The sequence below is a fragment of the Leucopleurus acutus genome (genome assembly GCF_964270905.1).
Source record: "Leucopleurus acutus genome assembly, chromosome: 4".
Taxonomy (NCBI): Eukaryota; Metazoa; Chordata; class Mammalia; order Artiodactyla; family Delphinidae; genus Leucopleurus; species Leucopleurus acutus.
In genome coordinates, this window is record NC_139146.1 from 20,338,451 (window position 1) to 20,364,749 (window position 26,299).

Here is a 26,299-nt window from a genome sequence, read left to right on the forward strand (position 1 = left end):
GATGCCCACCTATCACTGCTGCTTCTAGACATCAGCTTTACCACTCTCGGTGGCATTGTTGTGGTACCACTCACTGTGACAAGTCAGCCTAATATTTGGATATATTCTCCAGAGCCCAAATGCAGCTAAATGCTATTGCTCTCTCCATTTCAATGGAAAGACATTTCCTTTTGCAACTTTAGTTACACAGGCCCCTAATGCTACTTTACACATCCAGTGTTTGCCAGAAATATGTGTAACAGTTTGACTTTCATTCTTCTGCAGATGGGGAAACTGAGGCTCGGTGAAGCTAGATCATTTTCTCATGGTCCTATAGCTAGTAGAAATTGGTTTCTGGACCTAAACCCAGATTTGTCTGGGTTGCCCTATATATCCTGCTCTCAACTTTCCCTCCCTCACATAAGAATCATTCGGTGACTGGGCCCAAGTTCAAGCTGGTATCAGGAATGATGCTATTGTCAGAGCAAACCCTCCTTTCTGGCTTAAAGCATCACCATTGGATCAAGCTACTGTGCCTTTACTCTCTCTTTGAGGGTAAGATCTCCCAGGAAAAATCCCTGGAAGTTTCTCTTTATCTCACGGACTTCTGGCATCTCCTCCTCAATTGTCATCTGAAGTATCTTAAAATATTTGATTCCTTAAGTAAACACAGCTTAGTTTCCAGCTGGAAGCTCTGCTGAATTACTGTTTACAATAGCACTCTGCAGAAGTAAATCCTACATTCAAAACAAACAAAAACTGTTGCATTCTCACTGAGATACTGATGGAACTAAAAAAAGTATAGGAAAAATCTTTTGGGGTAAGACAAGGGTGAGCCAATGACAGAAGAACTGTGGAGGGCATCTCTCATTTTTCCACTGGAGGAAGTAAGCATAAGAACGGTAAGGTAGACTCCCTTTCCAGGAAGAGGAAATGAATTTCTTTATGACATTATGAGATGGGAAGAGTGTGGCTGCATAAAAGAAATATGATTTAATGAAAACTCCTGAGACATATGTCATGTTCCTTTTTTGCTCTATCTTTGCCAAGAATAAGGAAAGAGGGAGAATTACTATAAGAGAAAATGAGCAGACTGACTCATTGCTTTGAGGAAACAGAAAAACATTATTGATGAACATGAGGAACTCCATCAGTATGAAAGCAGGTTTTAATATTCTGGGAGAGCTGAAGTAGACAGCTGGTGAACAGAAGGCATTGAAAGTCTTATAGGCGAAGGACAAATAATTTTCTAAGTGAGATTAACATTCAATTCCAAAATGGGTGTTAAATGGAAGTTACACTAAACCAAGACACGGTCTTAATACTATGAGAAAATTAATATATGAACATTAATTTATGACCCTGTAATTGTATGTCTTCAAAGACAAAAGAAAGTGATAGGAGGCTTGAGATGTATTTCTTGGACAAACACATACATTCCAGTAATGCTTGGAAACAAGGGTGCCACTTGGGAAAGGGAAGGAAAAGTGTCCAAATTTTAAGAAGATATACCACAACTGAATTTGCTTAAGAGCATTGTCTTGTGTTTAAATTCTACTTTGCTTTTCTGATTTTAACTGAGACAGCACTAGAAATTGGCTTTTAATAACTTTGGTACCAGCTGAGGGAAGATTTCCCAGTAACTGCAGAAAAATTCTAGCTCTGGACATTCTTCTCAAGGCAAAAAGCTTTGGGAAAATGTTTTGAAATGTTCAGAGAGTAATATGAAACTTCTTGGAAAGTACAGTAAGTTGACACACGTTTTTTGTAACCACATTTGTTGAAAAAAACAAAAGATCTAGTTTCCGTTTCCTTATTTCCCTTTTTAGAAAGTTAAGCTATTTCTTTATCAAAATAAAATTTTGGTTATTGAAATCTTGTTTTCCCATCTCTAGAATGGGTTGTCACAAGAATATACTAAAGTGAGTGAAGGAGAGTGAAGCCGTGTGCTTGCTCAGCGGCTGCAGGCACCGCTGCTCCTCTGCTGCACCAACGCCGCAGCCTCAACTCAGATTTTCCCCTGATTTCATGCCTCTTGACCCGGGTCTCTTACCGTTCTGTGGAAGCTAGCTCCACCCATGCCTCCTCCTCGAGGTAAATACTTAGGAGTGGAATTGCTGAGTCGTATGGTTGTAAATCTGGGAGGTCCTTATCCTGGGATCATTTAATCTGCAGTTATCTTGAAGGCTCCGCTGTGGCTGGAGGGTCCAAGTTGTCTTCACTCAGATGTGCGGCAGTGGGTACTGGATATTGGCTGAGTCTCCTCATTTCTCCTCCACATGATCTCTCATCTTCTGCCACGTGGCTGACAGGGTCTTGGTGCTCCAGCCTGGTGTCAGGCCTGAGCTTCTGAGGTGGGAGAGCTGACTTCAGGACATTGGACGACCAGAGACCTCCCGGCCCCACATGGTATCAATCGGCGAGAGCTCGCCCAGAGATCTCCATCTCAACAGTAAAACCCAACTCCCCCCAATGGCCAGCAAGCTCCAGTGCTGGACACCCCATGCCAAACAACCAGCAAGACAGGAGCACAACCTCATCCATTAGCAGAGAGGCTGCCTAAAATCACACTAAGTTCACAGACACCCCAAAACACACCGCCAGATTCAGCCCTGCCCACCAGAAAGGCAAGATCCAGCCTCATCCATCAGAACACAGGGAGCAGCCCCCTCCACCAGGAAACCTACAGAAACCACTGAGCCAAACTTACCCACTGCGGGCAGACACCAAAAACAACAGAAACTATGAACCAACAGCCTGCGAAAAAGAGACCCCAAACGCAGTAAATAAAGCAAAATGAGAAGACAGAGCAATACACAGCAGATGAAGGAGCAAAGTAAAAACTCACCAGACCAAACAAATGAAGAGGAAATAGGCAGTCTACCTGAAAAACAATTCAGAGTAATGATAGTAAAGATGGCCCCAAATCTTGGAAATAGAATGGAGAAAATACAAGAAACATTTAACATGGACCTAGAAGAAGTAAAGAGCAAACAAACAATGATGAACAACACAATAAATGAAATTAAAAATTCTCTAGAAGGAATCAATAGCAGAATAACTGAGGCAGAAGAATGGATAAGCGACCTGGAAAATAAAATAATGTAAATAGCTACCACAGAGCAGAATAAAGAAAAAAGAAATGAAAAGACTTGAGGACAGTCTCAGAGACCTCTGAGACAACATTAAACGTACCAACATTCGAATTATAGGGGTCCCAGAAAAAGAAGAGAAAAAGGCAGGGTCTGAGAAAATATTTGAAGAGATTATAGTTGAAAACTTCCTTAATATGGGAAAGGAAATAATCAGTCAAGTCCAGGAAGTGCAGAGAGTCCCATACAGGATAAATCCAAGGAGAAACACACCAAGACACATATTAATCAAACTATCAAAAATTAAATACAAAGAAAAAATATTAAAAGTAGCAAGGGAAAAGCAACAATTAACATGCAAGGGAAATCCCATAAGGTTAACAGCTGATAGTTCAGCAGAAACTCTGCAAGCCAGAAGGGAGTGACAGGACATATTTAAAGTGATGAAAGGGAAAAACCTACAACCAAGATTACTCTACGCAGCAGGGATCTCATTCAGATTAGACAGAGAAATTAAAACCTTTAGAGACAAGCAAAAGTTAAGAGAATTCAGAACCACCAAACCAGCTTTGCAACAAATGCTAAAGGAACTTCTCTAGGCAGGAAACACAAGAGAAGGAAAAGACCTACAAAAACAAACACAAAACAATTAAGAAAATGGTAATAGGAGCATACCTATTGATAATTACCTTAAATGTAAATGGACTAAATGCTCCAACCAAAAGATATAGACTGGGTGAAAGGACACAAAAACAAGAGTCATATATACTGTCTACAAGAGACTCACTTCAGACCTAGGGACACATACAGACTGAAAGTGAGGGGATGGAAAAATATATTCCATGCAAATGGAAATCAAAAGAAAGCTGGAGTAGCAATTCTCATATCAGACAAAATAGACTTTAAAATAAAGACCGTTATAGGAGACAAAGAAGGACACTACATAATGATCAAGGGATCCATCCAAGAAGAAGATATAACAATTGTAATTATTTATGCACCCAATATAGAAGCACCTCAATACATAAGACAAATGCTAACAGCCACAAAAGGGGAAATTGACAGTAACACAATCATAGTAGGGGACTTTAGCACCCCATTTTCACCAATGGACAGATCATCCAAAATGAAAGTAAATAAGGAAACACAAGGTTTAAATGACACACTGAACAAGATGTACCTAATTGATATTTATAAGACATTCCATCCAAAAGCAACAGAATACACTTTCTTCTCAAGTGGTCATGGAATATTCTCCAGGGTAGATCATATCTTGGGTCACAAATCAAGCCTTGGTAAATTTAAGAAAATTGACATCGTATCAAGCATCTTTTCCGACCACAATGCTATGAGACTAGATATCAACTACAGGAAAATATCTGTAAAAAATACAAATACATGGAGGCTAAATAATACACTACTTAATGACCAAGAGATCACTGAAGAAATAAAAGAGGAAATAAAAAAATACCTAGAAACAAATGACAATGAAACATGGCAAACCAAACCTATGTGATGCATCAAAAGCAGTCCTAAGAGGGAAGTTTACAGCAATACAATCCTACTTCAAGAAACAAGAAACATTTCAAATAAACAACCTAACCTTACACCTAAAGCAATTAGAGAAAGAAGAACCAAAAACCCCCAAAGTTAACAGAAGAAATCATAAAGATCAGATCAGAAATAAATGAAAAAAAATAAAGGAAACAATAGCAAAGATCAATAAAAGTAAAAGCTGGTTCGTTGAGAAGTTAAAAAAAAATTGATAAACCATTAGCCAGACTCATCAAGAAAAAAAAGAAGACTCAAATCAATAGAATTAGAAATGAAAAAGAAGTAACAACTGACACTGCAGAAATACAGAGGATCATGAGAGATTACTACAAGCAACTCTATGCCAATAAAATGGACAACCTGGAAGAAATGGACAAATTCTTAGAAAAGCACAACCTTCCAAGACTGAACCAGGAAGAAATAGAAAATATAAACAGACCAATCACAATCACTGAAATTGAAACTGTGATTAAAAATCTTCCAACAAACAAAGGCCCAGGACCAGATGGCTTCACAGACTAATTCTATCAAACATTTAGAGAAGAGCTAACACCTATCCTTCTCAAACTCTTCCAAAATAGAGCAGAGGGAGGAACAACTCCCAACTCATTCTGTGAGGCCACCATCACCCTGATACCAAACCAGACAAAGATGTCACAAAAAAAGAAAACTACAGGCCAATATCACTGATAAATATAGATGCAAAACTCCTCAACAAAGTACTAGCAAACAGAATCCAACTGCACAGTAAAAGGACCATACACCATGATCAAGTGGGATTTATCCCAAGAATGCAAGGATTCTTCAATATATGTAAATCTATCAATGTGATACACCATATTGACAAATTGAAGGAGAAAAACCATATGATCATCTCAATAGTTGCAGTAAAAGCTTTCGACAAAATTCAACACCCATTTATGATAAACACTTGCAGAAAGTAGGCATAGAGGGAACTTAACATAATATAAGTCCATATATGACAACCCCACAGCCAACATCGTTCACAATGGTGAAAAATTGAAACCATTTCCTATAAGATCAGGAACAAAACAAGGTTACCCACTCTCGGCACCATTATTCAACATACTTTTGGAAGTTTTAGCCACAGAGAAGAAAAAGAAATAAAAGGAATCCAAATCGGAAAAGAAGAAGTAAAGCTGTCACTGTTTGCAGATGACATGATACTATACATAGAGAATTCTAAATATGCTACCAGAAAACTACTAGAGCTAATCAATGAATTTCGTAAAGTAGCAGCATACAAAATGAATGAACAGAAATCTCTTGCATTCCTATACACTAATGATGAAAAATCTAAAAGAGAAATTAAGGAAACACTCCCATTTACCATTGCAACAAAAGGAATAAAATACCTAGGAATAAACCTAACTAAGGAGACAAAAGACCTGTATGCAGAAAACTATAAGACACTGATGAATGAAATTAAAGACGATAGAAATGGATGGAGACACATACCATGTTCTTGGATTGGAAGAATCAACATTGTGAAAATGACTATACTGCCCAAAGCAATCTACAGATTCAATGCAATCCCTATCAAAAACCAATGGCAGGGCTTCCCTGGTGGTGCAGTGGTTGAGAGTCTGCCTGCCGATGCAGGGGACACGAGTTCGTGCCCCGGTCCGGGAAGATCCCACATGCCACGGAGCGGCTGGGCCCGTGAGCCATGGCCGCTGAGCCTGCGTGTCTGGAGCCTGTGCTCCATAACAGGAGAGGCCACAACAGTGAGAGGCCCGTGTACCACAAAAAAAAAAAAAAAAAAAAAAATACAATGACATTTTTCACAGAACTAGAACAAAAAATTTCACAATTTGTATGGAAACACAAAAGACCCCGAATAGCCAAAGCAATCTTGAGAAAGATATACGGAGCTGGAGGAATCAGGCTCCCTGACTTCAGACTATACTACAAAGCTACAGTAATCAAGGCAACATGGTACTGGCACCAAAACAGAAATGTAGATCAATGGAACAGGATAAAAAGCCTAGAGATAAACACACGCACATATGGTCACCTTATCTTTGATAAAGGAGGCAAGAATATACAATGGAGAAGAGACAGCCTCTTCAATAAGTGGTGCCGGGAAAACTGGACAGCAGCATGGAAAATAATGAAATTAGAACACTTCCTAACACCATACACAAAAATAAACTCAAAATGGATAAAGACCTAAATGTAAGGCCAGACACTGTAAAACTCCTAGGGGAAAACACAGGAAGGACATTCTTTGACATAAATCACAGCAAGATCCTTTTTGACCCACCTCCTAGAGAAATGGAAATAAAAACAAAAATAAACAAGTGGGACCTAATGAAACTTAAAAGCTTTTGCACAGCAAAGGAAACCATAAACAAGATGAAAAGACAACCCTCAGAATGGGAGAAAATATTTGCAAAGGAAGCAACTGACAAAGAATTAATCTCCAAAATTTACAAGCAGCTCATGCAGCTCTATGTCAAAAAAACAAAGAACCCAATCTAAAAATGGGCAGAAGACTGAAATAGACATTTCTCCAAAGATATACAGATTGCCACCAAACACATGAAAGGATGCTCAACATCACTAATCATTAGAGAAATGCAAATCAAAACTACAATGAGGTATCACCTTACTCCGGTCAGAATGGCCATCATCAAAAAATCTACAAACGGTAAATGCTGGAGAGGATGCAGAGAAAAGGGAACACTCTTGCACTGCTGGTGGGAATGTAAATTGATACAGCCACTATGGAGAGCCATATGGAGGTTCCTTAAAAATCTAAAAATAGGACAACCATACGACCCAGCAATCCCACTACTGGGCATATACCCTCAGAAAACCATAATTCAAAAAGATACATGTACCACAGTGTTCATTGCAGCATGATTTACAATAGCCAGGACATGGAAGCAACCTAAGTGTCCATTGACAGATGAATGGATAAAGAAGATGTGGCACATATATACAATGGAATATTACTCGGCCATAAAAAGAAATGAAAGTGAGTTATTTGTAGTGAGGTGGATGGACCTAGAGTCTGTCATACTGAGTGAAGTAAGTCAGAAAGAGAAAGCCAAATACCATATGCTAACACATATATAGGGAATCAAAAAAAAAAAAAAAACCGTTCTGATGAACCCAGGGGCAGGGCAGGAATAAGGACGCAGACATAGAGAATGGACTTGGGGTCACAGGGAGGGGGAAGGGTAAGCTAGGACGTCTCAAGCTGGGACGAAGTGAGAGAATAGCATTGACATATATACACTACCAAATGTAAAATAGATAGCTAGCGGGAAGCAGCTGCATAGCACAGGGAGATCAGCTCGGTGGTGCTTTGTGACCACCTAGAGGAGTGGGATAGGGAGGGTGGGAGGGAGACGTAAGCACGAGGGGATATACGTATACATATAGCTGATTCAGTTGTGGTAATCATGGAGTATTTCAATCCTTTCTTTGTTAGGAAAAAATGTTGCATTTTTGTGTGAGGACCAGTTTACTGTTCCCTGGGAAATGTTGGAATAGCTGGCTGGAAAAACAGCAAGTTCTTAGGCAACAAGAAGGCCTGTCTCAACTCAGCTGCTGCACTTTGTGGTGTTTGAAGCTCACAGTTGGCAACCTGGGTGAAATTTAAATGAGCTATGTATCTTTCTCTTATCTCTAAGTTCAGCTAGTAGTTTTTAGTCTTATAGTTCTAAAAGTATAATCAAATCTCAAAACTAAACAGATGAGTGGATAAAGAGACCATGTTGTGTTTCCCTAAATATCACCATGCCTTATCTATGACATATTATTCCTCCATTCATTACAAAGATTTTAAAAGCTTCCACTATGCATGAATATCAGGTATATGTCCAGATAAGGAGATCTTGCTGTGTCTGTCCACCTTGAACTCTATTTTATAATAAGGTATAACACCAGGCACCACAGGAAAACAGACACACAAGTTTGTAAGCTAAAATCGAACTCTAAGACACAATTAAAACTCTTATAAAAGAAGGGAGACAGAAACTCTCCCTAACACTTGAGAGGCGTCCATTGTTGGGCAGATGGCTGTCTATTGGATAGAAGTGAGGTGATAAGCTCAAGCTCCTCTTGGTTAATAAGTAAGAGACACTTTTGAGTAGGACACTTTCTTACTCAAAGGTTTTCTCTTCCATCGCTGGGAGGATTTGCCCCAAGTTCCACAAGAGAGGGATTTAGAGAACACTGGAAGATGCAGGTTGTCCTTTGGAGATGTGAGCAGTAGGTGCAAGACGATTCCATCTGCCTCTGAACATAGTGATCCTGGAAGCTCCAATGCAGGCTGCTTCGGTGGCCAGGAGAGCAGCATGCCAACACGAGGGGGTGTTAGTGGAGGAAGCCACCAAGTCTTGAAGTGAAGGGTGACATCTGGGTGGAAATTATAATACATTTTATAATTTTAACGGAATAAACGAACATAAGGCATCCAAGAGGCTGCAAAGAGAAGAAAATGAATTCGGAGTGTCAGGGCTTCTAGCAAACAGACTTTTGGAGCTAAAAGTATTATCCTTACTTTTGGAATCGTTGCCCTCTCCTAGACTTATATGACTTCAGCAATTACACTTGAAAACAACTTTAGATATGTCTTTCTTATTATGCAGAAGGAAGAGTAACGTCAGCCTCTGGGTTCAGAGATTTGTAAATTTGTGACACTATTAAGGAAGCTAAATTCTTGGCTTGGGAGATACCACGAATAAACACGTTCATAAGAGTTGTTTAGCAAATATGTATTCTTTATATTCTTGGTCTGTTTAGCTTTGTGACAGAATGTGGATCTCTCGTAAGGACTTCCAAACCTAAGATGGGTTTTGGAATCTAATGCCTCAAGAAACCTTTTTTCTCAAGCAAGCCTTCCTATTTCTAGTTTGGTTAGAAACAATTTCTTTAATGGGCGTGGGGAAAATACTAGCGAAATGGGCACTTTCAGCTCTCACTGAAGAAGGTTCATAGTATTCTAATGTCTACCATCTAGATGAAATGCATCTTAAGACTCTTTTTACCTTCTTTTGTACTTGTGAGGGGAGTGAGGCTGGACCCACAAAGTATATAAATATCTTTTCCTATGGGATTCTGGGTTAGGTAGCAAAAAGTGGGATAATTTATTCCTTTTATTTTTTTCTCCAGTAAGGAAGATTTAGTTTTTTAAAGTAAATGTTCCTTAAATCAGTAAGATCAGCTAGTAAATATTTACAATATTTTCAAGCTCTCATATTGAGAGATTTTCTTTGAGTCAGGCTCATTTTCAGACAAAACAGTCCCAATGTACACTATTTGATCACTTGTGTTTCCACAAGTCATCACAGTAGGCTCCCATTATTCCCACGTCATCTATATATGTACATGCCCTTTCTTAATTACTATATGTAACTATAATTTTTGCTATTTAAAAATAGTATCTAGGGGGCTTCCCTGGTGGCACAGTGTGCAAGGGACACAGGTTCGTGCCCCAGTCCAGGAGGATTCCCCCATGCCGCGGAGCGGCTGGGCCCGTGAGCCATGGCCGCTGAGCCTGCGCGTCCGGAGCCTGTGCTCCGCAATGGGAGAGGCCACAACAGTGAGAGGCCCGTGTACCACAAAAAAAGAAAAAAAAAAAAAGTATCTAAAGCTATGATATGTTGAGATGTATTGTCTCAGGAAGAAAGTAGTCTCGTTAACCTGAGGTCTCCAGGCTAATCGCTTGGTGATTATGAAATGATGCAGAAAGGATTTCATTATCAATGGAATGATCCCTCTAATCTTCAGATTTTATTTTCAAAAACCAGAAAATACATGAAAGACATGTCTGTTTCGCTCATCTAGTACTTATCTCATGTCCAATACGCAGTCCATAATCAATAAATATTTATTATAAGAATGAGTACATGAATGAAGGTGAAGTCAACACATGTAAGCTAGGTACAAGAGGAAAATAAAGGGATTTGCAAAGATACCGAGTGATCAGGGATTAAAGTCTGGCAGAGAAGAGAACATTGACAACTTCAGATGCAGGATTACAATTTTCGAAGGCTAAATTTCTCTTTTCTGACCACCAGTTATTGGCAGTAGAAATTAATCTCTAGGCAAGTAGTGATGGGAACTGGTAAGAGTTTGTTTGGATATGATCTTGAAGGTCAAGCCAGTTCATATGTAGCCCTCAAGAAAGCTCAACTCCCTTGAAACTTTTCTGAATTATATTTCTTAACGGCTCAGGCTCCTGTATCAAACAAAGTAAATTATGTTTTGTCCAATAATCTTTAGCTATGTTATGCATGTCTCCTCGCATAGGTAAAAGGTTCTTTGTGGGGAATAAGCCAGGACTGAGGTCTGGTATGGGTTCAGCCACCCACTCATCATGTAATGACCATGGGCAAGTCACTTCTCAACTCTGAACCTCAATTTAATCCTTCTTTACATCAAAGATGCCTCTCCTGACGGCTGCGTGGGACTGTTATGAAGTTCAAATTGAAGCAGATAAACGTTTGCAAACCACAGAACTCACATGTGCTAAATTGTAATTTTCTCCCTTTTTTAAGCTGAATTTAGTTTCAATCTAGGACCCCTATCCTGTCTTTTAGAAGATAATTTAATCCAGTTGACTTCAGGAAATCTCAGCCACTTCAGCGTTTTCTCAGGCAATTTATATTTTCAGTGCAGTCTTATGCAGGGATTCTCTCCTCTGTCTTCTTCTCCCTACAGCAGCACCTACAGTCTGTGATGGAGATTTTGTGGGAAAATGCAGGTGGAGTAGAGTTGCCAGATGTGGCAAATAAAAATACAGGATGGGGCTTCCCTGGTGGCACAGTGGTTGAGAGTCCGCCTGCCGATGCAGGGGACACGGGTTCATGCCCCGGTCCGGGAGGACCCCACATGCCGCGGAGCGGCTGGGCCCGTGAGCCATGGCTGCTGAGCCTGCGCGTCCAGAGCCTGTGCTCTGCAATGGGAGAGGCCACAACAGTGAGAGGCCTGCGTACAGCAAAAAAAAAAAAAAACAGGATGCCCACTTAAGTTTGAATTTCAGATAAACATCAAAATATTGTATTGGACATACTTTTACAAAAAAGGTTATTGTGCATCTAACACTCAAATTTATCTGGAAGTCCTATGTTTTTCTGGCAACTTCAGGGTGAAGACACCAGGTTGCAATAATCCATCATCTTACACTGCAATTAGCACTGGTGTAATCTGTTCCTTATGCTCTTTTCATTGGCTCATTGCTTCACTGGCAATCACTGAAGCTTCCAGGTCCCTCTTCTCATCTCCTATCCTCAGATCCATGTGATAAATACTGCATTTTCCTCAATTTTACAGCAAAGCATTCTTAAATACACAAAATCCTAGTTAACCACTGTTACATCCTTCTCAGGAGATGATGGATGAGTCCCTAGAAGAGTTGGACTCATTTTCCCCAAGAGGACTCACAACATTCAGGGCTCTTTTCCCCTGATTCTTTTCTCATTTTCCCTCAGGGCCATATACTTCTTTTACTCTTCTCTGGGTGGGATGGTGTAGGGAGTGTGGAAGAGGTAAGGAATAGGTTATACCATCTCTTCATCTACCCTCTTTTCTGTCAGTTGTTTATGGTGTAAGATTTTACGGCTTGATTCTGATTTTTCTCAAACATTTTGTTATGAAAATTTCAAATATATAGCCAAGTTGAAAGAATTTTATGGTGTACACCCATAGATTTTACTATTAAAACTTCACTCTACTTGTTTATCATATATCTATCCATCTACCCACTGCATGTTTCATCCATCAATCCACGTTACTTTTTGAAGCATTTCAAAATAATTTCACAAAAGGAATTAATCTTTAAAAAATTTTTTTAAAATATATTACTTTCAGAAATACTAGCTCTTAAAATTCAAAGCTTTGGTTTTCAGGATGGTCTCTAGAGTTTGAAGAGTCTATTTCGAAGTTCAAAGGCTGAACAGGGACTGTTTTTCCCTTTGCATTCAATGACAAACTTACTCAGCCCTGAGACGAAAGATATCTCTTACTGAACAAAGAAAGGATTACTTACATGAAACAAAGAACCATATGTGTTTGGGGGAATCACCAGTTAATACTTCAAGAGGTTAACTTATAAGATATAATAAAGCACGGTACAAATGTAGGAGATATTATTAAAGACCACATTTATACCTTTTAAAAATTCCCTCATAACATGTATAATCATTTATATTATTTATTTATTAAATATTAACTAGAATTAGGAGAAAAAAATTTAAGGAGGTTTTGTATGGAGACAAAACAATATTGATCATGTAACCAAAATAAAAAAGGGTGAAATATTTACCTATAAAATGAATAAAAAGAAAATACATTCAAACAGAACAGCTTTTTAAAATGGATACCCCTACTTGATCCTTTCTGATTTGGAGACAAAACATATAACTTTGTTTATCCCTGTGGTCATTCTCCTCTGGGCTGTGTTCTGAGATATAGAAGTGTACTATGATTTCCTACTGAAAATTTATACATAATCAGGTTTATTTTTTTTCAGTGTGTATGTCACTACTCTGTCCTCTGAAGGTACTATGTCAGTTCCCAAGGCTGAAATGATAAATATCGACCCTACCTTCAAGAAACTTACAGCCTTGGGAGAGAAAGGTACATAAAATTAATGACAGTTTTACAGTAAGTGCAGGAATTGATGCTTCACAAAGTGCCCTGGATCACAAAGGAGGAGGTAACTAACTGCTCTGGAAAACCAGGGGAGACTTCAAAGGGGCTGGTGGTCAGGCTGTGTCAGCTAGTTTACTACTTTGGGCAGCGCTGAGAAATCTTTAGACATGGAAGTTTCATAAATTCTGCAGTTTCCTAAAGACTAGAGAAGAGTCAACAAAGCCCAATTTGCCCTGTGATGTATCTGCAATGCACTAAAAACTAAAAGTGTGCAGTGGAAGCAGACATGTATGTACTGCATGGAAGAAGTGCTTCAAAGCGCCAACCTGGAGGGACACAGCCTGTATCCCCCTTGAGGCTCTGGAATTTGGGACACGCCTCTCATGGGGCTCTTCTAGTCCAAATCCAGGTTTGGGGTATGAAAGAGAGGTAATTTACTAGTTTGGAGGCCAAGAAGTTGACTTTTCTGATCTTGAGATCTTCTACAACCTCTTGAGAAGATACATGACTCAGCAACATTACAGATTTAGTTTTGGGTAAGGAGGAGGCTTTACGTGTGTCTGAGCACTGTGTGTACTTGCATAGGCACTAACATAATTGGCACTATTTTAGGTTCGAGAAATACAGAATGAACACAGCAGACAACAACTGCTGTCATGGAGTTTAAGCTCTAATGGTGGGAGGCAAAGAACAAAGAAGAAAAATATATAGGGTATGATACACAGTGCTGTGGAAAAAATATAGCAGGAAAGCACTGGGATGGAGAGTAATTTTAAATGGAGGGGGGGTAGGTAAGATCTTAATAAAGAGATGACATTGAAGCAATTACCCATTTGGCGTGGAGGGTGGGATGAGCCATGAGGTTATCTAGGAGAAAGATAGTTCTGGGCGGACAGAACAGGGAGTGCACACGAGAGGTTCATGGACCAGCAGTGTGTCCAGGACATAGAGCAGAGTGAACAAACAGGAGGATACTGAGAAAGAGGTCAGAGGGGCACAGGCTAGAGTATCTAGTACCCTGTGGGCCACTATAAAGAGTTTTGCTTTCACTCTGAGATGGGAAACCATTGAAAGGTTTTGAGCAGAGGAGTGACATGAAATGACGTATTTTAAAGACCCACAGTGGCTACTGGGCTGAGAATAGATGGGAAAGGAGCCAGAGGGGAAGCAAGGAACATTGCAATAGTATTGCAGTAATCCAGGTAGGAGATGATGGTGGCTTGATCAATGCAAAGATGCTAAGCCTCTTGCCCAAGCTCACATATCTAGTAAAGGATGGAACTAGGATTTGACACAGAGACAGATGTCAGTAACTACTGGATGCTCTCTTAAGAATTTTCACGTGAATAAAATCAGGAAGTAATCATTAAAGTTTCCATTTTGAAAATTTATAAAATTGCACGTTTATTTCACTCTCTCCTTAAACTGGGAAGTCTCTAGTGGCAACATGCTGCTCTCCTTTCTGTGTATGTTTTTTTTTGTTTATTTGTTTTTTGTTTTTTGTTTTTTTTTGCGGTACGCGGGCCTCTCACTGTTGTGGCCTCTCCCGTTATGGAGCACAGGCTCCGGACGCGCAGGCTCAGCGGCCATGGTTCACGGGCCCAGCCGCTCCGCGGCATGTGGGATCTTCCCGGACCGGGGCTTGAACCCGTGTCCGCTGCATCGGCAGGCGGACTCTCAACCACTGCGCCACCAGGGAAGCCCTCTGTGTATGTTTATAGAGAGCCTAAAAAATGTTCAGTTAGATTGGGTATAAGCTGTGAGGAAAAAGAGGAGTCAAGGATGACTCCAAAGTTCTTAGTCCAGAGCATGAAATTTGTCATTGTGATGGGGAAGACGAGTCTTGTGAGTGAAGATCAAGAAATAGCTTTTATATAAGTGGATAAGGAGGTACCTATTAAGCAAACAAACAGGTATGGTGAGTAGGCAATTAATATAGGTGTCTGGAGTTCAGAGGTGTGGTTCATTCTGAGTGCCCCAGGTGAGCTGATTATTAAATATTTTGATTACCACGAGATGTTAAGTATTTTGAATATTACTTTTGATAATATCTATTAAGTGGTATTGCAGTTGTCAGTCTAACCCATTTAGTACATAATGTGCATATCCAGGTTTATTTTTACTAAAAAGCCACTTTGATCATATAATTCCTTTCCTCAAGGGTCTTTAGAAGTGCCCCATGGCCTATGCAATAGACTTAAAATTTCTTAGTCTGAAATTAAAAGCCTTTCACAATTTGATCTAAATCGACTTTAGATAGACCACATGAGCCCCCCTCTAGTTACACTGTGCTTGCTATAATCCTTCATATTTAGGCTTGTCCATCTCTGTTTCATTTAAGTTGCTCCCCTTACAATAATATATCTCAGTTCTCACTATCTATGAAAATCCTGTCCAGCCTTCAAGGCCCAGCAGATATTCCAACTCCTGCAATAATGATTAAAGCTCTGAATGAGCTCTCTGAATTCTTACAGTCATGTCTCTCTCTCTCTCTCTCTCTCTCTCTCTCTATTTATTTGTTTGTTTGTTTATAATATGTAAATTTCATTAGAAGTAGGAACTTTTGTTACTTTTGTTTATTTTCCTTTGGAATCCACTTAGTGCCATGTGCATAGTAAGTGATGTGTAAATGATTGATGGTCCTTATCTTTAAGGTCATATTATTATTAACATCTAAGCTCTTCTATGTACTATCACAGACAGCAACCCCAGGAAGAAGACACCTCTACTATCCCTAGTTTACAAATGTGGAAGTTGAGACTTGGGGGCCTTAAGCATCATCCCCAGATTTACAAGCAGTGAAGGTAGAGCTGAGATATGAATCCAGATGACTGGACTCTAGAGTCAGATGTTTAGTCACCACCACGTACTCTCTCTCCTACCTAGATAGCACATTCACTTAAAAATCTATGCAAATAGATTCAGGAAGCAAAGGAGGTTTTTTAACCCCCATTCTAAATGGATATTAAAGAAAAAGCCGTGTTTATTTTACCTGCCAAAGAATCCCTCCAAGCATGTGTAGAAATGTGATGATCTCTCTTGAACTAATTTTGAGAGAATTATCATCAACCGGAATGATAGTTACAGACCACTGACCGGTAGTTCCTTGGTCCTTTACTTCACCATATTTCCCTCTGTTAGTTATTTTCCTCTGGAGATTATTTTAGTCACATGAGAAATGAGGACTCTTCAAAATCACTTTGGAAACATGGAGTGACATGTCCATTTCTCTGAAGGTTATTGCAGCTAGTGAGACTTCTCATGAAACAAAGCTTGACTAAAAGCCAGACTCTTAAAGTATACAGCATATGTGAAAGGGATGGAGGTGAGGTGAAGAGGGCATATGTAACAGAAAATATCCAGTTTATTCCTAGGACAGTACTAATGCAAATTCCCTTTTTCTCAAACCGAACTTGGGACACTCCAGAAGAGTTATTGTTTATTCATAAATCACCACATGGCTCTCTGGAGCTAATAGAAAATCTGTTTGTTGTTAAACTGCCATAGCAGAAAAAGAGGGAAAAAATTATAATAAAAAATGCAAAGATACAGGATTTCCATTCAGTAGAATCACTCACATCATGATGGGCTACAACGATGAATGTGCAACAGGAGGCCCATACAGAGGGGACCCAACGACGACAGTGCCTGGCCAGAAAATGTGCTTTCTAACCACTTCTTTAGGTCAGTGTTAACAGGTCCACTGGGTTATTATTACCAAATACACAAATAAGGCTGAAGGGAACCTTGAACCTTGTATAATTATGTTGTGTGTGTGTGTGTGTGTGTTTGCGGCAGGGATTGGGAGGGAAAAAATATATTTTTATGTTATTGTCTTTTTTATTCTTTTCTGATGAGTGGATTTTACTGTTAATGAAGTATCAGTCTCCAGGAAATCCCTGCTTATATTCCCTAAAGTCAAATCATATGTGAGTCATAAGTTTTACCTTTAGAACTGTGAACAATTTCATTCCCACTTGTACTTTTAGATATTGCCTTAAGGAAATATCATTCTGTTTCACTCAGGTGTACCCCCCAAACAGACCAAGAAACCAGAAGAAAGTAAACACACACACACACACACACACTCCAGGTGGAGAGAGAAAAAAGTAAACACACACACACACACACACACACACACACACACTCCAGGTGGAGAGAGCCACAGATGTCAGGGGGCGTGACCAGTTCAGGAAGCAGAGGGAATTCAGTTCGGCTGGAGCCCAAGAAGAGACGGGTAGAAGATCTAAAGGAGAAAAAGGAGGGCCAAATCTTAGCCACCTGTTCATTCCCTTTTAAAGAATCTGAATTTCAGGAGTTTTAGGATTTATCCTACATATATGTGGATATCAAATAGGGAGGTCTAAAGAAAAACGTAAATTAAGTGATTGACTAAATTCTTCCTTTTCTCCTTTCAGCAACACATTCTTTCCTTTCTATATTGTTGCCTTTTCTTCTGTTCCCTCCCCTCCAAGTCAAGAATGAGGTCTTCTGCTCTATCACGGCCCATCTGTGTAGCTCCAAACATCTGCTTTCCGTGCTTTTTTTTTTTTTTAACATCTTTATTGGAGTATAATTCCCTACTTATCACGTGCTCCATTATCTCAGTGCCCTGTAAAACGACAAGCCAACTCATTAAAGGTAAATGTTAGTGCAAAGATTTTACTTCCATGGGATCATGGAGAAAATGTGGACAACCTATGGAAAAGACAGTCTTGAGACTTTAAACTTGAGAACCAAGTTTAAACTTCCTGCCAATACAGAAGATTAGTTTTACGAACAATACCCGATAACCTTGTAATGAATTACTTTCTTTTTAGTTCCATGAGAATTATGTATGACTCATTAAATTCTGCACAGCTAAGCTGACATGTATAAGGCATTGCCAGAAAATCCTTCCCTTAGGGAAGCAAGGAACTGGGCTGTCAAAAAGTCAACAGTTACCTAATTGATCTGGAAATACAGTGAAGTTACGGCAGCTTGTCTACTGAGGAAAGACTTGGCTTGCCTAGGCTTTCTGTGGTAACTTCTTCCTCCAGTGGGAGAAACTTCCAGTAAGGGCAGAATGGCAATTTACATACCATTAGCAAGGCTTATCTGCCTTGCGTGTTAGTCACAGCCTGCAGCTTGAGACATCCTGGGAAATCCCTATCTGGAAGAGAAGAAAAGTTATAATCACACTTGCTGTGCTTTTAACCTTATTCTGTATAATTCACATACAGAGTCACTTCTGTACATTTTCAGTGAAAAACTGTTGCTATTATTTTCTATCATCAGTTAACTGTGTGGTATTTTAAAAATTATATATATATATTTGCTCTGACTTTAAAAGACACCATTCAGAGATATTTTCTTTGCTTTTTTCTTTCTGCTCTCCAAGACTCCAGAAAAACCAGCTTCCGTGGCACATTTCCTACAGTGCACAACTAGAATGAGTGGTACAGAAACTTCTACTGAGCATGCAGAGGTAAGAACGCATTTCTAGGGGATGAATTGACCACATATATCATCGACAGCATTGCTAATGGCGAGTTATGCAATGATTAATAAAAGTAGAAATGGCTAGTTTGCTTTCTTTAACTAAGATCTGCTCTATATATTTCAAGGATGTTATTCAACAAAGGAAAAATATCTAGGTGACTGGTTACATTTCCTTTGACACCTCTGAGCTACATTTCTTCTTTTACAAAGTGAGAAATAAAATCTTGTCCTGTCAGCTTTTCGATTCTGTGTTTCATATTTTGCTCTTGATTTCAAGGAATTTGGTTTAATGTAAAATGTAAAAAGAATATTATATCTGTGTGGTTAGAAATAAAAGCTATTATAGCAATAGAGTATCTATGGTGAAATACTTCTATATATGTAATTAATACCACAGTCATTGTTCTGTTACTGGTTACTGCAACAGATACTTACTAATTGAATGAATGAATGAAAGTGCTTTCTTAAAGATTTTTTTAGAGATAACTAAGATAAAATAGGACTCTGAGACTTTTTGGTACATTTAGGTATTTAATTTAGCAGTCTCAGAACTTGGATCTTTTAGAAGTTGGTCTGGGTATTAGGGTAAATGAGAAATCAAGGTCCAAATACTTTGAACACAGATTACATTTTATAGGGAATAAATGTTCTTTAAATGAGCCCTTAGAAGGACCAGTGACTAAAATTCTTTCTATGCCTTTATTAGCAACAGGGAAGCACAGCAAAAACAAGTGAAAAGTTTCCCCAAAACTTTGTATTTAATTGATTTTCTTTCATTTTAATGCACACCTAAGACATATGAATGGTGGCAAAATGTTGATTAATCCTCAGAGAAATCCGTAGTGATACATTTATGACTTATAAGCCATACCTATTGCTGTGCTTTCTCTGTCTTGCAGATTTAATATCTCTACTAAATCATTTTATAAATGATTTTTATAAAGTTATTTAAAAATAACTCAGGGCTTCCCTGGTGGCGCAGTGGTTGAGAGTCCGCCTGCCGATGCAGGGGACACGGGTTCGTGCCCCGGTCCAGGAGGATCCCACATGTCGTGGAGCAGCTGGGCCCGTGAGCCATGGCCGCTGAGCCTGCGCGTCCAGAGCCTGTGCTCCGCAACGGGAGAGGCTACAGCAGTGAGAGGCCCGCGTACCGCAAAAAATAAATAAATAAAAATTAAAAATAACTCATTTATAAGAAAATCAAGGGTCAAAATATTTCATAATTTTTTTCCAGAGAAAATAATATATGGAAAAAAATGTATGCTATCTGATTACTCTTAATCTAGATTCCCAGAAAGTAGGGTCATACAAATATTTGTTGGTCACAGATTTTTATTTTTTATTTTTTTGGTCTATATCACAAAGAGAAAAAAGACTTTTTGAGGACCTAAAATTCATATTCCGAAGCATGGTATGGAATGGAAAAACCTTGAACTTTAGTGTAACTCATGATAATCAGTGATATTTATTAAAAATAGAGGTGGGATAAGTAGGTGGAGCACAGAGGATGTTTAAGACAGTGAAACTATTCTCCATGATACTACAGATGATAGATACAGGTCATTACACATTTGTCTAAATCCATAGAATGTACAACAGCAAGAGGGAAGCCTAATGTAAACTGTGGATTTGGGTGATAATGATGTGTCAATGTAGGCTCATCTATTAACAAATATACCACTCTGATGGGGGATGCCAGTAATGGGGCAGGCTACCCATTTGTTGGGGCAATAGGTATGCGGGAAATCTCTATACTCTCCACTCAATTTTTCTGTGAACCTAGAACTGCTTTAAAAAGTAATCTATGAAAAAGAAGGTAGAGGTGCTATGGCTCCCTTTCAGAAATTCTGATCAGTGTTCAGGGTGCCTTATGTTTAGCAAGCTCCCAGGGTGATTCTGATGCGCTCCAGTGGTGAGAACCACTGGTCTAGAATCCAGTCTCACCAAACCTCTGCTTCACAGAGCCCAGGACACACTAAGTAGGGTTGGCTCACAGCATTCTCCAAATCAAAGATGCCTAATATTTAGTCTGTGCTGATCCAGAATAAGTCCAGTCCCTTGGAAGTCTTCCTAAAAGAGGGAAATCTCAATTGCAGGACCCAACATACTTGTCACCTGGAAATTGATGTCACTTCTGGCACTGGGCTAAACCACCTTGAGGTCAGAAGCAGGTATAATCATTCTGATTGTGTTGACCTACGGAAGAATGTCTCTTTTTAAATGCAGTCTTAGTTACACATGGATCTGAATAGGAAGTAGCTAAGAAAACTAAGAACAGCATCTATAGAGGTATAAAATACCCTCGAATCCTAAAACATTGTGAGACAAAGATAAGTAGAGAAAAGATAGAAAATAGTTTTATAAATCATTTCTAATGAAAAAAGTCCTTAAAATCCTGTGATGATTGCAAAACGGCATTTCCTGTAACGTTTGTGGCAAAGGCCAACATGTTTTGAAAATATTTCTTCATTGTTCATGAATACCCTTAAGCAATTTCGTGGTCCACAATAGCTATTGAGCCTGAAACTGAATAGCAGATTTAGGGACGACCCTCATTACTCCATTCATTGTATTACTTGTATGACTCAGCCATGCGATGGTTTTAAGACTATTGAGTTAAAACAGAGAAAACAGTACTTAAGAGAACTTTGTTGATGGTCGATTTAGACAGATGGCAGGCAGTTTCCAGAGCTTTTGTGCTTTCTTTAAATGAATAATATTTTTTTAAAAAAAACTGAAAAGAAAGGTGGTTAATTTTTCACCATACCAATGATTTATTATTAATCTAAGTTTGTCACCTAGTAGCTTTATACAAAGGGCTGGTTAAAATTACAAAATACCAGATAATCTATGCCCACCTCTATAACATAATCATAATGATGGTCACTGAGGTAGTTAATTTATTGTATTATTGTCTCAGAATCAATTTGTTGCCATTTAACTGTAGTGTGTTGGTCTTTTTTTCTTGGTGGTTCTATCACTTCTCTGACTTTTGCCAGAGCCACTCTTCAGATCATGGGTTTGTCTACAAAAATGATTTTTTAGAAATGTTTACCAGGTACATACCTAACATATATCCATGAAACTTACCTGATTTCTATATACATTATACTCTGAATTTTCAGTTTTTTGGAAAAGGGTTGAAATCCAAATTCATAAAATCCTAATTTCTTACTTGCCCATTATATAGATACATTCGTAATTTATTAGAGAATTATTTTGGTACTTAATTCATATAAAAGAGTCTAAAATATAAAGCTTTTTCATCAACAGGTCTCTATGAAGGACTATGGTGTGAGCATTATTATTGCTAAAATATTTTTATGAATTACAACATGAGAGTTTGTGAAGAGAAGCATTTCTCCTGTTTATAGACTATTCTGTTTCACTCTTTTTCTTCTTTTTTTTTTTTAAGTGGACTCAATCATCGAGAAGAAAGAACTTAACAAATTTCCTTGAACAAAAGATAAGGTGCCTGGAAAAACAGAGAAAAGAGGTAATTTTGAAATATTAGTTGAAGCAACATGTGCCATGGATTAATGCTGAGAATAAAATAGGCATCTAGTGCCTTTTATTTTTGTTATTGGGTCACAGTATTTATCTTAAGGATATTGGACTGCATTATTTTGAGAGCGAATACTTCTTTCTTATTCACCTACATATCTCTTACTCGGTCTCTCAGTGCTTGTGCAAATGAATAAAAATGACAAAGCCATAAATCCAATAATTATAATCTTAATTTTTTTCAAAACTTAGACATTTCCTCCGCACGGGCTAGGTGAGCTTATCATCTGTGCCCTTCATGCTCGGCACTTGACACACCTTGAAACTCAAACTGTCAGAGGCTTTATTGTATCACTGATTAGGTGCTATGACTTCATGAGTTGGACATCTGACCAACAGGGGTTAAGGAGCTTTATCATAAAAGAAATTTGTTTTAAAATGTCATTGGGAATGTGATGGATATTATTTTGAGTTCCGTTTTTCTGAGTTTAATGAATATTAGAACCTCTTTATTCTCCTTGACAGAGAACCTCTTTATTCTCCTTGACAGTTCTGGCACTCTGTTGTCAATTTTGTAATTCCTTTTCGAAATCATTTTCTGTGCTACAGCCTTCATGTTTTCTTCTATGGTTTCCTCTACCCTTCTTTGATACTGCATAAAATAGTGTGCCCTTCTGGAAAATTACTGAACTATAGCAGAGTAATGTTACCATAGCATAGAAATGTTAGTCCCTAAAATAACAACAGATCAGGGATCTTTACATAATAATATTATATAGTCTTATACTAAATAGTCATATCTATTTCCAGCATAAGAGTTACCTAGCAACTGCCGCTCTGGATTAGATATTTTGTTTTGTAATTAAGAGAAAGTCTTGCTACATTTTAGTCATTGCGACAGTCTTCTCCATGTCTGTCCCATATTTATAGGTGTTGGAATTTCTCTTAATGTGGAAAGTTGTAGACTTCCCTTAAAAGAAAACTGAAAACAGGTCTTAGTGTTTTTTCTTTCATCTATTTGGCACACAGTTTTAAAACTTTCAAATTGTTTGCAGCCTAAATTGTTTCTAAATATTGTCTTATGACAAAAACTATTTTTCCCTGAAAAACCTATGCTTCCAAAAAGGTGATATTATCCATTAGCTGAGTATATAATACAAATCATGTACTGACTTTTTTTTTTAAAAAAACACAGTATTGCAAGCAAATGATTATCAGTTAATTGAACTTGGAATTTTTTTTTTTTTTTTTGTGGTACGCGGGCCTCTCACTGTTGTGGCCTCTCCCGTTGCGGAGCACAGGCTCCGGACGCGCAGGCTCAGCGGCCATGGCTCACGGGCCCAGCCGCTCCGCGGCATGTGGGATCTTCCCAGACCGGGGCATGAACCCGTGTCCCCTGCATCAGCAGGCGGACTCTCAACCACTGTGCCACCAGAGAAGCCCGAACTTGGAAATTTTTAATATAAATTCTGCCTTTAAAAAGCTAGAAGAAATATTTCATTTTAATAATCAATAGAAGCACATAAAAAATATGGAAAGGTTTGAAAAAAGGCCCTTCAAATATTAATAAATCTTACATAAAACCATTAATACTTACAATTTTTTATCAGATTCTGGTTAGATTAAACAAGAAGATGAAAATTCAAATAACTAAACAAAGTTAGAAGTTGCTAATAAACTGTTCAGCTGATTAGTCAAGATATACCTAAGGCTTAATAGTTTTTCATATGTGAACCAATTATGAAAGGCGAATGTGTTCAATTAACTTATCCCAGGTCTACCAGAACTTGGTGGAAGGAATATTGTCTTCACCCATGGCTTCCAAAACCTTAGTACCCTCGAGAAGTGATTTCACTTTGGCTAAATTTCTAAATGGGCAAAATCCTTTGTTGCTTTACCAAACTTTAATAATTTCAGCTCCTGGAAGTTAACCAGCAATGGGATCAGCAATTTAGAAGCATGAAAGAGTTATATGAAAGAAAGGTAAACACCTCTCTGTTTGGTATTTGCTTTAAATCGGTAATCTCGGGGAGACAAGTATGTGAAGATTCTCATTGATTTCAACTACAGGAGATTTGTGGGTAGCCAGCTGTCTGTTGTAAAATGATGAAGGGGAGGGTGCTGAGTGCATTATTGGCCTCTTGGTACTGAAGATTAATGAACGAAGGAACGTGTCAGTGAATTGTCTTAAGCATGGCAGAAGAAAGGTACTAAATATAGCCCCCAGTGCCGTCTCTAGAGCTCTTGCCCACATTTATCATAGCTCACACAGTATCCTGGCCTCGGCTTTGTTACTAGCAGCCATAAAAACACAAGGTTATATGTGAGGAGAGAAATGGCTTAAAGTTCATACTTTTTTGTGCAAGGCTACTTCTCTAATTCTTTATAGCATAAGCTGTTTTCCACAGAAAAAGAGACAAGCAGTGTTAACAGCGTGTGAGGGGAAGTGGGGAATCCCTTCTCCTCTCCAAAGCATGTTCTCTGTCAAGAAACTTTTGCTTTGGTGAGAAAGAATTTTTTTTGGAGGAAATATATTTTAAAGGGTAAAAGTCAGTTTATAATTTAAAACCATTCCATGTTCTAAAAGAGAGCAAAGAGAAGGTAAACTCCCCAAAATAATTCAGAGTCAAGAAACTTGACCACACATGAGAAGTACATTAGTATTGCTCTTTTCTTCCTCATTTTGATACTCAGAGTATTAAATTTGGAAAGAGCAGGGTAACGTTTCACTACACCAAGCCATGGTCAAGCCACCTTATAATATTCGGTCTGGACAGCTTTGGGATCTCCAAATTTTAAAGCACATGATCCCAGAGAAAATTGTTTAAGCTGCCTTCCTGAACGGCTTGCAGCTGCATGAAGACCCAGGGTTAACAATGGTCACAGTTCCCATCTTTGATGAAGCGCCTGTCCCTAAGGCTTTTCTGGACCCTTGTCACTCAGACGACTAATTTGGCATTTAGTAGCAGGTCAAATGCTGCAGGTTACTGATGAGTTAAAGGTCACGTCTGTTTTTCGGCAAGGTAGGTATATTCACTTATCCCCTATCCTTCGCTGTCCTTTTCAGATCAGATGAGGCACACCTTGCGACCTGAGAATAGAATGACAAGCCTAGAAGGCTCCCTTAAGGTCTACGGGTTTATTTCCTCGAAAGTGGTGTGGTCTAGAGAAAGGAGGCTGGAGGCCGTTTTGGTGTTTGCTTTTTTCTCTTGTAGAGGAAACTTCTTTTTAAAAGCAAAAGACCCGATCTTGGTTTGGGGCGGTGGGAAGAAGAGCCACTCCCTAGGGGATGCCCAAGACTGAGCCAGCTCTGTCCCCGGGTGCTTAGGCTGGGAATAAATCCAGGGGGTTGTGGGCTTCAGGCGAGGTGTCTGCAGCTGTCTGTGAACCACTTCCTCAGGTCGCAGAGCTGAAAACGAAACTGGACACCGCAGAAAGCTTCCTAGGCACGCTGGAGAAGGAGCTGCAGCAGAGCCAGAGGGAGAGCGACCTGCAGCAGCGCGAGGAGGTGGGCGGGGCTCGGGGAGCGACCTCCCTGCCCCCAGGAGCGCGCGGTAGGGGGAAGGGGGGGGCCCCTGCCTCCAGACGGTTGAGAACCAACCGTTTATTCAAATCAACCCTCTGCAGAGCGGTGACCGATGGGCAAGGGTGTACGGGTTACGCAAGTCCCCAGAGCCAAAAATAGGGGCCACTTCTCTAGAATCAGAGGGCGGGAGGGGCCGGCTCACTTCCTTCAGTGTCTCGCAAACAGGCAGACCTTAATTTGCCCGGCTCCACCCGCGGGCAGAACTGAGCCAGGGCTTTGGGGTATCTTTCTCGGACGTTGCAGCCTAGGAGAAAATTCATTTTGCGTTTTTGCTTTTACTCATACTAATCATTTTTATTACCAGCGTTGATAATATGACAATTCCTTGTATTTCTACAGCTGCTTTTCAGCTTACAGAGAGCTTTACACATAAGTATTACCTTTGTCATCTTAAAAATATAACATTTTTGAAAAGTATCTCACCCTCATCGTCTCATTTAACATCGTCAGCCCACCTGTGAGGAAACTCTTA

General features: G+C 39.2%; 1 protein-coding gene across 4 annotated transcripts in view; it reads left to right on the forward strand.

Annotated features, from left to right (window-relative positions):
* Positions 1-18,473: 18,473 nt before the first annotated feature.
* The window catches only part of TNIP3 (TNFAIP3 interacting protein 3), a 35,780-nt gene continuing 27,954 nt past the window's right edge, over positions 18,474-26,299 (forward strand). For 3 of the 4 annotated variants that reach the window (XM_082838222.1, XM_082838225.1, XM_082838223.1), the window contains exons 1-4: positions 18,474-18,723; positions 22,153-22,233; positions 24,159-24,224; positions 25,642-25,749. In XM_082838222.1, the coding sequence (XP_082694348.1) occupies positions 18,688-18,723; positions 22,153-22,233; positions 24,159-24,224; positions 25,642-25,749 (291 nt within the window). In that variant the 5' untranslated portion in view covers positions 18,474-18,687. The remainder of the gene's footprint in view (positions 18,724-22,152; positions 22,234-24,158; positions 24,225-25,641; positions 25,750-26,299) is intronic. The other variant, XM_082838224.1, reaches the window with a different exon arrangement.